The sequence below is a fragment of the Montipora foliosa genome, chromosome 2, assembly GCF_036669935.1.
Source record: "Montipora foliosa isolate CH-2021 chromosome 2, ASM3666993v2, whole genome shotgun sequence".
Lineage (NCBI taxonomy): Eukaryota > Metazoa > Cnidaria > Anthozoa > Scleractinia > Acroporidae > Montipora > Montipora foliosa.
This window is the reverse complement of record NC_090870.1, coordinates 50,835,747-50,852,021: the sequence shown is the minus strand read 5'-3', so window position 1 is coordinate 50,852,021 and position 16,275 is coordinate 50,835,747. Positions and strand designations below refer to the sequence as shown.

Here is a 16,275-nt window from a genome sequence, read left to right as displayed (position 1 = left end):
TTCCTTACATAAATAGTTATAATGACGCGCTTTTAGCAGCAGGTTTACACACTCTCGAACATAGGAAGGGTTGGCTTTGTGATAAATATATGAACAGAATAACAACCAATACCAGCCACCCTCTAAAATAATGCGCTTCTTCCCCGCATCAGTAGTACATGTCCTTATTCCCTGTTGAGAGCAGAGAAAAGAGACATCCACTTCTTTAGGGACAAGGGGAACTGTAATCTAAAAATAACAGAGGAGTTTTTCATGTTTAGATATTTCCTCTAAATAAGAGCATTGATTTATATGTAGATAAAGCGGTTTTCAATGAGTGTCGAAAGTAATTAGCGAATTGCTTTGGTTTTGCATTTACTTCTCTCAGTGATTGCTTCAAAGTTCTCGCGCCATTTTTTTCAACCAATCAGAAGTGAAACCAAAACCAACCGTGCTCGCGCGTGCACATTTTCCCCCGCTTTGTGTCGGTTACGAGTAATTACTTTGAGTTTTGATTGGCTACGGGATTGTCTCCGTCCCTTTTGATTGGCCAAAGTAATTACTTTGGTTTTTGTTTTACGACACTCAATTGAAAATCGCTCTAGTAATATTACTACAGTATGTAAATTGTAGTATTTATTCTTATGCTTGTAAGTAACTCGTTAATTTAGTTTATAGTCAACTACAAGAGAGTTTTAATAAACGATTATTACGCGTATTCGCGTGTTAGATGGCCCACTGTTTCTTCGCCGTTTTGCACTTTGATAGCAAATTTGTCGAACAAATAGTCTTGTGTCAACTACCGGTACTGACGAACAAAATAATAAAGACCCTTTTACACTGGACAATGTTTCATGCAGCTTATCGCTTTGTGTAAACTCTTAAAACGTGACGCTGCTTCCGTGTCCAGTTTTCCATTTTCACGTCCCATCTAATGCCTGGTTACTAAGCTTTGAATGTTCAATTCACATTCTTGTTGTTGTAATACAAAAATCTATGTAAAAACTGTGTTGACTGAAGAAATTCCTGTCACCAAATACCAGAAAAAGATCAATCATATGTCAAAGTTGGTAGAAACAATGTTCATTATGTTCAAGTGCTAAAATTGAGGGTATTTTCCATTTCAATGTTAATAGTGAGTTTACGTTCGATGAACAGTGGATGATGAAGAAGGCTTTGGATTTCTTTTAGAACACTTTTTTTCCAAAATTAGAGCTGCTAAATTCAGGGTGTGGCTTATCGGCGGGTGCGGCATATCTGCAGTTTTTTACCGTAGTCCAATCGTATCTTCACATGTGCTCAACAGGTTTGAATGCAAGAGTGACTCAACACAAACATGTGACAACAAAATTTAATGGTGACGTCAACAGACAGCCTATATTTTAACACCAATGGACAGTACAGGAAAGAGCTTTGGTTTACTAACTTAGAACAAAGACCACTAAACCAATTCCAACAACTTCCTGCTGTCCCTACAACAGACTTATCAACAACAGCAGCTGCAACAGCCAACAGCTTTATTTTAATAAAAATAATTGACTGACCAAGCTATTTTGCTAACAATACATGACATTAGACTAAGATGGATCAAAATGCACCAATCACTATTTTACAGTCTTCATGGCCAGTGACATCAAGACTGACAATCAACCAATAACATAATGACTTTGCTAACCAATCACTGCATCAATGACTAGAGTATTAATACCATCTACCGATGCTACAGAAATCACTTGACTCTGAAGAAGACTAATCTGCTCAGATACATGTAATTTGTCCAAACATCAGTCAATGTCACCCTAAAGAGTCCTTTTCAGGAATACAAGTTGTACACTCACCCAGACAATAATTGTCCTTCACCTCGAGTGTGTAAATCCTATACAGATCTGCCGTTCATGTTGTATATATTACATCGACTTTCATCACAGAAAGTCAACCACATGACTGCTAAAGAGGGCACTTCAAGAGTGCAAACATTTTCTAATTTTCACGGTCACAACTCAAAATCGATTTCTCTCAAATTTTGTCCAGATGTAGTGCATGATGTTTCCCAATGCACTGTCAATATGGTTTTTGGTCATGGGCATTTTCCTTTTGGAGAAAAAGCAGATTTAACAATTCCTGCTGCAACTGCCATTTTTTACACCATTCAAAATAATTAAGTTACACTTACTTTACTGTCAAACTTTCCTGAAAGAGGCAATTCAGATCACAGGGATGTATTTAAAATTTTGTAAAAGCGATAATATTCATTTAACAGGCAGAAGGCCCAGTTGGACACGCCTCTGGCGTGTCCCTTCTAGCGGGGTCCGCAGGCATGCTTCCCTGAAAATTTTTGAAAATAAGACTCTCATAAATGCGTTTTCCTCAATTTTAGGAGGTAAATTCAAGGCCATTCGTGATGTTTTCAGAAAATTTCTTGTTGTCTTTTTAATCAAAAATGTCACTTTGTTTGAAAGACGTGCTCTCGGTGTCTCGTGCCGATTCTGTCTTAGCAATAGTGCTTTCTTTGAATTTTCACTCAGTCTGCCAGAGTTTGATGAAGTAGCTTTGGCAGAGTTGAAGGATGTCTTTATACTGAGTACCTGAGAATCACTTTTCCTCCTTTTTTTGCCAACATTTCAGCTCATAAGACACGGTTGAAATACACGCACTGCGGATTTACATTATTTTATGTACACAAAGTAGAAATACCGCGAGCCAATGAGCTTTTTACCAAACACACGAGATCTTGGATCGCATTTTATGTACCCTTGTAATGAATCAACCTTTCGGACAGTTCTACACCCAGTGTCCGTCAGTGCATTTTAAGTGTGTAGTACATTTCTTTTTTTACAAATTATATAACACTGATAACGAATCCCAAAAACTCAAATTACTTGACCATCCAGAAATTTCTTCGGAATAGGCGGTGATTTTTTCCAGCTGTCGGCTTCTATCTACATCCCTGGATCAGCTCAAGACCTCCTAAAAGCTACTCTATATCATCAAGACATCCAGTTACGTTACTTTTAAGAAATTAGAATCTTGTTTAATTTTGCACCCAAAATAATTTCCACTTGCATTAATATTTTTGTTTTAACTTGACTGAAGGTACATGTATCCTTGATACTGCATCATTTTTAACGTGCAATAAAGCTCCAAATCTAACAATATTAATTTTTGCACCTGCAACTCTTTAAGTAATAAGATTTCAAGTGATATAAAAATTTATGTGGGTAAATATATATGCAATGCATGACAGTTTACCCAATTCATGTATTTTTTACCCTAAGCTTGGACATCAAATTTCCTAATTTACACTTTCATCAAGTTTGAAAAACAGAGGACTCTTGGGGTTTTTTTAAAATAGAAACTATGTGCCATTATTGTTATCAAGATAATTTTTTAATTTACTGCTGTTATGTACCAGAAACTAGAAAAAAAATTACCAGCATGTTGATGTTCCTTTTTCTTCCCCTGCCATATTTCCAAACCAACACCTTTGACAACCGTCCACCCTGGTGTCTTCTTACCACGCTCTGGCTTTTTTGACATCTTCCCTCACTGTGTACAAGAAAATAAAACTTGATAAGAAGTGGGTCAGTGTTTTGTTCCTGGAAGTGCAAAAAAGAAAATCAATATTAACCCTTTGACTCCCATGCCAGCCTGAACCAGCCATACTTAATTTTGAGATTGATAGGCATTCTACAAGCCGAGCTACAAGCCGAGACCCCAAACTTCTTATGCAAAAAATCAACTTGATCGACACGAATTGTAAATGCATAATACTATAAGCCGAGACCCATTTTAGGTCTTGATGTGTATTATCGACTATGGAGTTTTCGTAATTTTAAAAATACAAATTGACATTGACTGAAAAATTATACTGAAAGCATGAAATATTAGAAACAAACAAGCAACGTTATCGTGAGGTGACAATAGACCAATTTCGATATATTGATTTAAAATTCAGTCCTAAACAAAAGGCATCAACTTGAGGCTCTGGGGAATAAATGTAAGGCTTTGTATGAGTTTATTCCCCAGAGCCTCGAGATGATGTCTTTTGTTTAGGACTGAATTTAAATATATCGAAATTGGTCTATGACAACAATTACAATTTATTACTTATCAGGCGCAAATTAGTATCTGAATATGATCAAATGCGCCAAATGTGACGCGAATTATTAACAATTACTGACCTCACTGGAAACATGTCTTCCTAAAAGCGAAGTGTTTTATAAAAAGCTATTCAACTGGAAACCTTACAACCTCCCCTTTAAACTTAAAATAGTCACTGAAGCAGAAGCTGTAGAAAATAACCCCGAGATTGCCAGAGAATACGGCATCAAAGAGTCGATGGGTCTGTCGCTCGAGGAAAGATCAGGCAAATCTGTTCAACAGGGAGCTTATCGGGGAGCGTATCCTGAGCTCGATCAACGACCTTTGGCGTGGTTTTCAGAGCAAAGAAGTCAAGGTAAGATCTTCCCTTTAATGTGTACGGTTTTTTGGCTTGGAAAACGTCGCTTTAAACAAGAAGAAATCCGCTTGCGCTTTCATCTCAAGTTTACTATGGTGTCATGTGACAAGACGAACAATAAGATTGATCCCGATCACACAACAACACAAACGGCTCCTTTACGAGCCACCAAAAAAATTACAGTACAGGTCAGAGATAAGCGGCCAACGCACACGCAAAACGCACGCACAATTTTTGCGTAAACGCGTGTTGAAAAATGCATGCGGACACACGCATTTGCGCGCATTTGTTGCACGTGTTTCCTTTTGTTATTCACTCGCATGACTGTTATCTATGGCATTGTTGTGCAAAACAAAAAACAAAACAGAAGGCAATTCCTACTAACACCGCTAAAAGGATGTCTCCGCCGACAGAGAAAGACCCGATACGTTTTTTCTTTCCGCTTTTTTCGCCCGAGTTTTTCGTTGGCCCTCAACAATTTAATCACTGATCGAATGAAAAAAAAAAAAAATTGGAATTTTCTTATCTCTGGCTCTACAAGTCATAAGCAAGTGCTTAAAATGGGAAAACACATTGTTGTTGGAGTTTTAATTTGTAATGAAATTTTTATTTGGATGCGCCAGACGTAAACAGTGCTTGCGAGAGAACTTGAGTTACCAGTGTAATGTTTTAATTCAACAAGACACGCGACGTGTCAATTTCTTGTTTTCGCGATTTTGTGACGTGATCTCTGATTCCGTAAGACGTAAGAAAGTGCTTGAGACGAGAAGTGTTTCGTTTTAGAAATGAACTCTATCTTGACGAGCCAGACATAAGAGGTTTTTGCAAGCGTTGTTGTAAGCTTATTTAAAAGTTTTGATAAGAAATACGAAACTGACGAATGTCATGTGTGATGGTCGATTTCTGAACGGGAAGTTTTAAATTTTCATATCTCTGGTTCCTTAAAACGTAAGAAATTGCTTGAAATGGGAAAATTTTCTTTTTGTTTTACCTCTTAACCGAATGAAATTTATCTTGAAATGGGAAACGTTGCGCTGTTCAAGCTCTTATTGGAATTTAAAATCATTTTCAAGCGCCAGGCAAGACAAATTTTTGTGAACGAATTTTGTGTATGTTATTTCAATAAAGACAAGCGACGCGCCATGTGAGATAACCGATTCTTTTGACGATTTCGCGACAAGAAGTTTTGAATTTTCATATCTCTGGTTCTTTAAGGCGTAGGAAAGCGCTTGAAACGGGGAAATGTTCCGTTGTTTAACCTCTTATTTGAAATGAAATTCATTTTGACGCGCCTGACAAGACAAGTTTTTGCGAGCGGATTGTATCTCTCTCATTTTCACAAAGACGCGCGACATTGATATGTGTGACAATCAATTCTTCTGACGATTTCGCGACAACTTTTGAATTTTCATATCACTGGTTCCACAAGGCTTAAGAAAGCGCTGAAAACGGGAAAGTGTTAACATTTTCATGCGCCTGACATAAATATTGCGCGAGCGAATTGTTACGTTTTTTTTTTGTGAACTGAAACAAACACGGTGCTGGGTTTGCCAAACAATGTTCAGCTGAATAGCCATTGCCATATACATTTATACAATAAAAAGCTATTAAAACTAACAATGATATAACCACAATAGGTCGACAATGGGCTAACTCATACATACTAATGAGCTTTGCTTTATGCGCGTTTGACACGCAGGCGCGTTTTACACGCACATTTTGGGCCGCATTTTTCGTCCTGTACTGTAATAATAAAAGTCCATATTAAACCAACAACAACTTCTCTTCATTTTACAAGTAATTTAGCTCAGCTTGTAAGTGAATACACATTCATTTGTTACTGTTCCAATTAGCTGAGAAAATTCTTTTTATCAAAAATACTCAGCTATAAGCCGAGACCCCTTCTATTGTTTCAAATTTCCCCAAACTGAGGTGGATTTGTGTAAAAAACGCTCGGCTTATAGCTGAATAAGTATGGTATAATAGTATTTTACTCTGTCTACTGCCAGAAGATTTTACTTGTCAATAGGCAACCCCTGGGAGTCAATGGGTTGATAGGATCACCACTGTCAATCAGCCACCTGCTTCCCGCAATCATGCAGTCAGTCATTTACGTGATAAGGGTGTATTTTAGATATTTACTCTTCAGTTAAGATTTTGGGACCCTGCAACAATACTGCCTGCCTAACGTGTACAAAGTTGCTTTAAAACTACTGAAAATCATTGTCCTTTATGGTCTATCCTAAGCACTCACTTTAACTATTAAATCTAAGAGCTTGATTAGATACGATAAACGAACGAAAGAAACTACATTTTGCCGAAAAACTTACAACTTCGCTTATTTTTCACAAATCTCTTCTCTAAGAGAAGGCAACGGTGTCATTTCAGTGGTGTGTATATAAGGGCGTGTTTGTGTTGCACCAATAGAAGGAGACTCGTACCAAGTCCCCGACATGAAAAATAAAGCCTTGAACTTCGATTGTTTACGAAATCGTAGGTGACAAAGGTCTTTTGGCCTTTTTCCAAGATAAATCATCTTAAAAATGGCGTATTTATACAGGAATTTCTAAGAAACGTGTTGATTTATGTTTCATTTTATGAATTTTGTGCGTCCTTTTGTGAATTATGCGATTTTTCGTGCATTGTGGGATCGGATGCGATTTGAGGTCGATTGTGCGAAATCACACCATCGCGTAATATCAGAAGGCCTGTTTAATGGGGACAGTTTTTCAGTGAGTGGTTTACCCATTGACTCCCAGGGGTTCCCCATTGACAAGTAAAATCGTCTGGCATTAGACAGAGTAAAATACTAAGTCTGGCCGGTTTAGGCCGGTTTGGACGCCAAAGGGTTACACAAATATATAAACATAACATACTACGATAAAATTATGAAATGATAAGTAGCGAACACATTCAAATTAGCACCTAAAAGATTTATCTACGGCTGGCTTTTGACGAAGAAGATTATGAAAGGCTTTCTGAGATTTTCAAATTTTTGTAATTTCATGATATACGAAATCATGCTGGGTGCGCGTTGCGTCTAGGGTGAAAATGGGTCTAAGTTAAGTGTTTCAGACACTGTAAAATTAATCAAGTCTCATAATCAACTACAGGACTGAGGGACTGCGGTTATAGTCATTTATAACTGTTCAACATTGTGTAATCATGCATATTAAACTATTGACTGCAGGAAGGTGCAACATAGTGGCAATTTGTCCCATATTCCCTCCACTATGGAACAGAGGTGGCCCACAGTAATGCAGATTTAAAGAGGACACGTGTTTCAAAACTCTCCAATTCAAATGCACTGCTTGGAGGGGACCTTAAAGCACTGATTAGCCCAGCAGATGGAAAATTCTGATTTGTTAGCTAGGAGGCAATATGATACACCCACCTTGTGTTGACCAATATTTCTATACTCTGCCTGCAGGGAAATTATTAAGTTTTCCTGAAGCAAAAGAAAATAAAAGTGCTGAAACACATACACTCATTTACAGTGCGAAGCGCGCTACTGTTTTCACCAGACCAAGATTTTTGACACTTTTTTGACATTTTTTTTGATTGAAGAATGAACTAATACATGTACGTCTGAAGCCATTGCAAGATAGGCATTTCAATTTTAAGTATCAAATCTCCTTTTTAAATCCGCAGCAAACATACAGTTATGTTTAAAAGCGAATTTGTAGTTTCTATTTTTAAATCACGTCATGAGAACAAATAAGTTTTGGAAATATATTGCATACAATAGTAAGATATTTGGTAAAAATGTAATCCTCCAAGTAGTTAGGTGGTATAAACTGGGGAACAAAATCTGTATACATGTACAAGCAGACTTTTCAAAAATGTTTTCTGCCATTGTATTACAAATTAAGCGACTGTGAAAAACAAAACTTGACCGGAAATGTAAACAACAGAAATCAAAGACAAGACAACATTCAAGAAATCAAATTCAGGAATCTTTCCATTCAGTGCTTTTTCCAGAGTACGAAGACGTCGGTCTAAGGAAACATGATCCCTGTACTTGATTAATAACAGACTATCATCTCTTGAAAATTGTCTGTGTCATTCTCATTTAGATTCACAACATCGCCATCTTCCTCCTTGTATCATAAGTGCTGGACGGGTGATGTCGCAAGCTACTGCAGGTCCTTCTGATATCCTTCACAAGTGAAGAAAACAAATACTTTAGAACTATTCCATCAACAACCTCTCCTTGAAGGTAAAACTTGACAAATTAATTTTTTTTTTATCCCTGCTGTTCAGATGCTGTACTCCACTTTCACTTTGCAACTTCATGCCACTTGCCGGTGGACATTTAAGCCAACTAAAATTATATCAAAACTCTCTTTCCGCCACATATCAATCACAGTGCTTAGACTGTCTCCGCTCACTTTGATGTCGGGGCTCCTTTCTAAAGTGTCAAAAAAGTGTCAAAAATTCATCAAAAATCTCTGTCTGGTGGAAATGGTGGCGTGCTTTGCGCTGCTAAAACTGGCAAATGTTTTAACACTCCACAGAGAAACAAATCAAATACTAATATGAAGGAAGAACATGGGCAATGGACATTAACAAAATTAATAATACTTTAAAGAGGGGAAATTTTAATGCAAATATTATACTTTTCCAAATGGTCTGGATAGCACAAGTGTTACTAATATTTTAAAAAATACAACCACACTTTTGAATTTTCGGAACATGTTTCGATGTTTCAAACATCATCTTCAGCCATAGTGAGTGTAACATTAAAATTTTTACAAGATAATTCATACATATATATATATATATATATATATATATATATATATATATAAAGTAAAGACACAAGGCAAAGATCAGTTGTTGCTACTCTGAGTTTCACGCCAGTTGGCGATCTTCAGGCAACTGGCAGTTCAAATTTATGACAAGCGCATATAAACAAAGGTGACATCTAAAACAATGGTGTTATATTACATGACGACATTATATTACAATACAATGATTCTTTGTAGATCAAATGTTCGTTACAAGTACGTAAAATTCAAACGAACCAACAATATTATAGAGAACACAACTGACATAACGGTAAAAGTTTAAAAGTGTAATGCTAAACTGATATGATCAACTTGTTTGTTGAATTCGGGTTTCAACCGCTCAATATGGAAGCTCTCCTTGATTTTGAGTTGATAGAAAGAAGTAGCATTATGAATAATTTTGAAGCAAGAAACATCAGAATTATCGTGACAATTTTTAGAAAAACTAAGATGCTTGAAAATATGAGAATTTTTGTCCTGGAAAAGGTGCTCATTTACACGTGTGTAGAAATGCCTGTTGGTTTCACCAACGTAGCAACATTTTTAGTCCAAAGGATTTCATTCCAGATTCTCTCAAATCACGTGTTGTATACAAATTTACTTGTGCGGGCTGTGGTGCTCCCTATTCTGGACAAGTTATGAGATGTTTCAGATGGCATATCTCCCTTTATACAAATAAAATCAAGTTGCACTGTCCACGGCATTGTAAGAACAAAAGGCAGCAAATTTTTTCGTACACTTATGGCGGATTGGTCTCGAGGACTTCACGAGAGCTCTGCGCAATCACGATGGCATTTTCACTTCCAGCGTTTCAACAGCCAATGAGATCATGAATTAATTTGGCCGACCGTCCAGAATTCTTGAGAGACTTTTGGTCAGGCCCAATATTAGCAAGCGATGACATAAGAGAACATATGGGCGAAGCTAAAAATGGGCCTGATTGCAAGTTATAAACATGTATGAAGAAAATTTTGAAAATATTCAGTTAAAGGCCAATTTTCACCCTAGACGCAACGTGATTGTTTGTTATCGTTTTGAATCTCGAATAGGATATTCCAATTGGCCAACTATTTTTGTCACCAGTTCATGCTGTTGAAGACAAGAAACATCACCATTAGCCTGATTGTCATGTGGTTTACCGGGTGATTTTAACAAGTAAAATCGCTAAAAAAATTACATTTTATCTTTATGGAGTTGCCTGATTTAGACATTGGAGAATCAGCGGGGTGGAATTTTTACAGTTCACCTAATTAGAAAGACGGATAGAACAATTCTGAACCTAATGAGCTAGGTGACATTATAGTGCTGAAATGCATGGCTTATTTATTTAAACTTACTTTTTCTTTGTCAGTTTCGATGTGTTAGGATACCTGGGGCGCAGAAGTAAAATGCTCTTGTAAAGATACTTGTGCTCAAAAGAGTGGCAGAGGTTGCTGTCTTTGTGGAGCGGCGAGCAAACTTCCCCTCTGCAATAGAGGTTTTGCACGGCAGCCATGTTGCATGGCAGGTACAATGAAAATGTTTTGCATTAGAAAGAACATTTGTTCCCAAAGGAAAAATAATCTATTGTTCCCGCCATGCAACATGGCTGCCATGCAAAACCTCTATTCGTCATGTTGTTCAATACTATTTCGACTTAAATAGCAATATATTTTAAAGAAAAAAGACGTTCATGACATACTACGATAAAATGATAAGTAGAGAACGCGTTCAAATCAGACCTAAAAGATTTATCGACGAATATCTTTTGATGAAGAAGATTCTAGAAGGCTTTCTGAGATTTTTGAATTTTTATAATTTCGTGATACACGAAATCATGCGGGCGCGCGTCGTGTCTAGAGTAAAAATGGGCCTTAAGGAGGCTCGAAAGGGTTTTCAGCTGAGCGCGCGCGCGTAAGCCACACACACAAAATTCTAAAAGCTGCTCGCGTCAGCTCACGATTCAAAGTGGGTCACCAGAAATAAACAAATACCGCCAGTTTCGCTCACCTTTCTTCTAATTCCTATACATATGGAATATATATAGACATCTCCTATTCACGAAAACAACGAAAATTGTACACAAACGGTTTCATGGTCACTTAAATCCGTTTGTGTTCGCCTGTAGCTTTACTCGCGCGTGCACTCGAATGAGCGAGTGACGCATGCGTAAATGCCGATCTTGTAACCTCGTAACCCCCTCATTTTTCCTGATTTTGCAACTTTACTCGCTTATATCTCTGCTTCGGGACGGTGAATTTTTTTCATTTTTTGCATGTTAGCTTAGATTAATTTAAAACGTTTGTCTTTCAAATTTAAAAAAAATCTGTAGGTGAAAAAAGAAATTAGCGACACGTTTCAAAAAAACTTATTTTTCTGAAAAACTGACCTACAGATTTTGTTGAATTTTAAATATTTTAGAGATTGCTTCTAACATTATCTGGTAACGCAGAATGGGAAGATTTCACCGTCCCGTTTTTTCAAAAAAGACAACATATGTTGATTTTAAGGCTGAAGGAAATGCCTTATATCGTTGCCATGGTAACGGTATTTTGGAGGAAAATGTGATGTGAAAAATCTATGATGGGTACTTAAAACCCTGGCCAAATTTTGTCTTGATGTGATTACCCTAACTGTATCTAAAAACAAAATATGTTTATTTGTTTGAAAAAAGGAGAAACTATTTCGAGCCTCCTTAAAAGCAAAGACCTTTCCCATTTACTGAACGTTTTCTTTATCTGCTTTGCGAGAATTAAGCTATCTGGGGTCATACGTAGTACAAGTCACGGACCAAGAACCCCCAAGCGAAAGCTGTTGATATTTTTCAAGAGTCGATAAAACATATATGAGTTTAAAACTCTGCAGCAAATTCGTTTCCAACCGCACAAATTAGCTTATCTGTAAATCTGTTCCGCAAAAAGACACGTGTTCCCGTTGCGTTTTATCTTTACACAAGTTTATACGGAGCCACAAGAGAAGAGACTTTCTAGAAAGATAGATCACAACAACAATCACCGATGAAAGCGGAAATTTGGTCATGTGAAAGAAGAATAATCAAGAAATCATCGGACACATTTGTTTTTGGTGGCAATTTAGTTAACGAGAAAATATAACATCATGTTCGGAAAAGTCGTAGACCAAGGACACCATACCGTACGTACAGATTGAATAATTAAGTCAGGTGACGTTTTTGCAAAATCTTTTTTGCTCAATCTCATGGTTTTTTTGAGCCCACCACCAGTTTTTTTTTTCACTCTTGGGGGTTGGCAGGTCTGCATGATGTATACAACTTGAAGCCCATCACTAAATAATAAAGCTTGCCGAAACCATCGCTATTTCCGCATTATCATGGCCAGACGTCGGAGGATGGTCATTCTATGAAGTATTTTCCTTTACAGTGTTTAAAAACGCTTACCAAAGGTTTACGAGGCTTTCATAGTATTTCAGTCTGGCCTTCATTCTTTTTTCATCTGCTTCATAACTCAGCGAAATAAAACATTTAATTTCGGAAACGATCAGCAACTCATGCACTTCTCGTTCGATCCTCTGCTAGGTAGCGGGCGCGGCCTTAGGAGGTTGCACAGCTTTCACGTGATAAATTCCGACCAATGAGAAGCGTTCATGAGGATGTTCATGATGGGGTCCGTACTTGGAGTAAGCCTACGTATGGTGTACTGGCATTATAAGGGCCCACAGAAACACCGCGGCAAAACGTACTGCGCATGAGTTCAAATTTGAGCTTCCGGTCAATACGCATTTCCGGTTACGTATTTAAATCCAATGTAAACTGAGATGAAATCCCCTACCGCGAAGTTTGAAAAGTAAGAGTTAGCATAAGAAAGTGGGAGAAAGGTTTGTCTCGTTGAAAAGTTTATTTTTCATTTAAGTTTCAAGCGCTTGCACCAAGGGGTTTGGTGTTTGCACCAGCAACGAAATATGAGAGAATTTCGGGCGCGTTCGCGCTCGACAGGAGCAATTTTTTTTTCGTAGTCCTCCTTGTTGCGTTGGTTTGGTTGTGCGGCTCACCCGCAAACAAGTGTAGAAAAGCCAACAAAAGCAGCCGTAAATGTGCCGGCAAAAATATTTTTTGTCAGAAGATTTAGCCAGAGCTGCCGAACTCCAAGTGGGTTCAATCAACAGTTTGCCGTACTATTTTGGAGTGTCATTTGCATTTAATGTACCTCACATTTTTATTTTACTCTTCTTGAATACAGTACAGTGCGGACAATTACTTCACTAATCTGAATCTATAGATATCTATATATAGCTCTAGTAATGTACCCACACTTCAGTTCTTCCAAACATTATTTTAACTAAAACATGGATTGTGGCAGGGTCAAAAACGTGCGTTAAACACAAATTAAGTGCAAATCCATAACTTGGTAACTATTTTAACGGACAAAATAATGAAATTGACGTCGACATGGATCGGTGAGTTGTGACCCCGGGGTTGTGACTGCTAAGAAGTATAATAACTTAAAGATATATTAACAAGAAAAGAGAATATAATAACCTTAAAAGCAGCTATTTAAAATATTTGATGTTAGGGTTACGTTCCCAATGACACCGTCACACTCAAAATCAAATTCACATCTGATCGAATCATTGATCATTCATGTTATGTAGAGGTACTGATCGTAAGGAGTAACGCAGAAAAAAATAACCTTCACGTTGCACAATATTGCCATTTCCCTGCCACAAGCCAATTCACACATGAACGGAAACCTTGGGAATCCTTCTTTCTGCATATTACAGTAACTTTTTGTACCCGATGGCAACTAACTTTCTACATTAAAAATTGCGTAAAAAACTTACCTGTTTCGCAGCTCTTTTCCCACGAAATAAAATTTTCCAGGAGCAAGTTTTCCGAGGATACTAGTTGGATTGGACTTGCAAACGTTTTACACAACATAGACGTTCTCAAAGAATACATTCCATTTGAAATTGGCGTTCAAACTAGCCTTAATCGCTCTAAAAAGAACGTAAACCAACAAGGTACCGATTTTCAAACGGCAGCCATACTGCGCGACTTTCGCCAGTGAAGCAAACCGGAAATGCGGAAGATCACGCATGCGCAAACGTTTTGCCGCGGTGTTGCCCACAGAAGGGTTTTCGCGCGTTGCTAAGGAAGTGAAAAAAATTGAAATTATTTTTTTTTTACATGGCACGTTTCACCCCCAAATACAGAATATAGCTAAGCATTGATTTTTTAAAATCATCTTTTTTAAAAAAGTTATGGGTATTTCAGTATCGTTTATGTTTATGTCTTGAAAAAGAACATTTTTCAAAACCATCGATTAAATACCCAAATTGCGTAGCAAGGAGACAAATTTAGAGTTTTCTTTTATTGGTCACGTGACCATGGTCGTGGTATGATGACGTCATATTTAGGGTCATTGGCTTTCAAAAGTTGGAAACTGACCAAAATAATGCCAAATTCTCTCAAATTACGTAACCATGACATCCTTAGCAACGCACCCCAAAAAATACGTCAGTGGGCCCTTAACGACTGACCTAACTTCTTCAACTACTTTACTTGCTCTATGTCCTTACACTACTTTGCTTGCTTGAGGTGCTTTACTTTCTTACATTGCTTTGCTTTCTTATACTAGTGCTTTGCTTGCTTGAGGTGCTTTACAAATTTCTTTCTTACATTGCTTTGCTTTCTTGCAATTGTACTACTTTGCTTGCTTTAGGTGCTTTACTTGCTCACACTTTTTTACTTTCTTACACTGCTTTGCTAACCTCGGAGACCGACGGGTAGATAGTGGGGACGAGGACAAAATCGGAGCGGGCGAGAAAAAAGTCGTCGACGAGCGCAAGTACGAAGCAAAAATAAAAGCCCGTGGGGACGAATTCTTTATGGACCAGTTCCGAATGAGCAAGGAAATTCTGGCTCCTGATTGGGCAGAAATGCTTTTGTATTTTTCTGCCCAATCAGCGAACAGCCAGACTAAAACACCATTGAACAACAAGAACGCCAGTTTGCTCGACATGTTTGTCTGGCTCGTTCAGGAGGAAAAAGATCGACAAATAGGTAGTGCGTACGCAAGAAGGCCGGTGTTGATGGACCGATCAATGGTATCCTCGCTCTGGTTTTTTTTCGGGAAATATGCGAGTTGTCATCATACAGATGTAGTGCACATGCATTCATTCCAAAATCTGATCGAAATAGGCTTAGGCACAAAAAGCCAGATTTTTTTGAAGATTTTTAGAGCATCAGGAGATTTGTAAAAATTTTGAGGATTTTTAGAAAAAAATGGGATTTTGGGGGATGATTAGATGATTTGGAACAAAAATTGTTCTATATTCTTTGCCGTTTTATGTAATTAAAATTCCTATGAAATGAAAATTTTGTCCCACTGTTACTATACTTGGTGAGTCTTTCGCGAGAATCGGGTGGTTGGTGACTGCTAGACTGCAATCCAATTGTGCAGCGGTGTTTCCCATATATAATATCATTCCAAGGGAAGTAAGTTTCAAACATGTGTTTGCCGTTTTCTTTTCAAGGGAGAGCTAAGGCTTCATTAAAAAATAATTGTGAGAAAAATAGAGATTTTTAGAAACTTTTGGGGCTATTTAGAGATTTTTGGAGGGATTTTTAGGGGAAAAATTGAGAATTTGCCGATAGATTTTTAGAGCATTTTTCGGGATATTTGTGTCTAGGCCTAGATCGAAACTTTATATCAGGGCATTTTTTCTCGCACGGGTCAGACAAGCACGCCGAGCAGCTGGCAGCCACGCAGGTATAACGCGCAGCAGTAGAATTTCATTTTACGTCTTGCTTGGGAAAACCAAAATCCTGCGAGTCCAAAGTTTCTCCTCATACATAACCAATCAAAAAGCGCTGATTTGCAATTTTGTCCATCTTGGGGAAAATCTGCGCTTTTTGATTGGTTAATTTGATTTTGATCAAATTCTGAATGATCGACCACTTCTGTCCCGATCATATGTCGATGGCAAAAAGACCCAGCGAAGCTTGACATTCGAGCAGGATTTTGAGGTTGCAGAGCCTTGTATAAATGGAATGATTTTCGGCATGATGCTAGAAAAATTATCGAGTTTTCA

The 16,275-nt window shown here is 37.7% G+C and overlaps 1 protein-coding gene across 2 annotated transcripts in view; it reads right to left on the bottom strand.

Moving 5' to 3' along the window:
* The window catches only part of LOC137993478 (NLR family CARD domain-containing protein 3-like), a 27,472-nt gene extending 14,708 nt beyond the window's left edge, over positions 1-12,764 (bottom strand). Inside the window, exons 1-4 of one of the 2 annotated variants that reach the window (XM_068839360.1) lie at positions 12,623-12,764; positions 10,566-10,598; positions 7,833-7,886; positions 3,411-3,525 (exon numbers count right to left, since the gene is read on the bottom strand). In XM_068839360.1, coding sequence (XP_068695461.1) covers positions 3,411-3,516 — 106 coding nt within the window. In that variant the 5' untranslated portion in view covers positions 3,517-3,525; positions 7,833-7,886; positions 10,566-10,598; positions 12,623-12,764. The remainder of the gene's footprint in view (positions 1-3,410; positions 3,526-7,832; positions 7,887-10,565; positions 10,599-12,622) is intronic. The other variant, XM_068839359.1, reaches the window with a different exon arrangement.
* Positions 12,765-16,275: the final 3,511 nt, after the last annotated feature.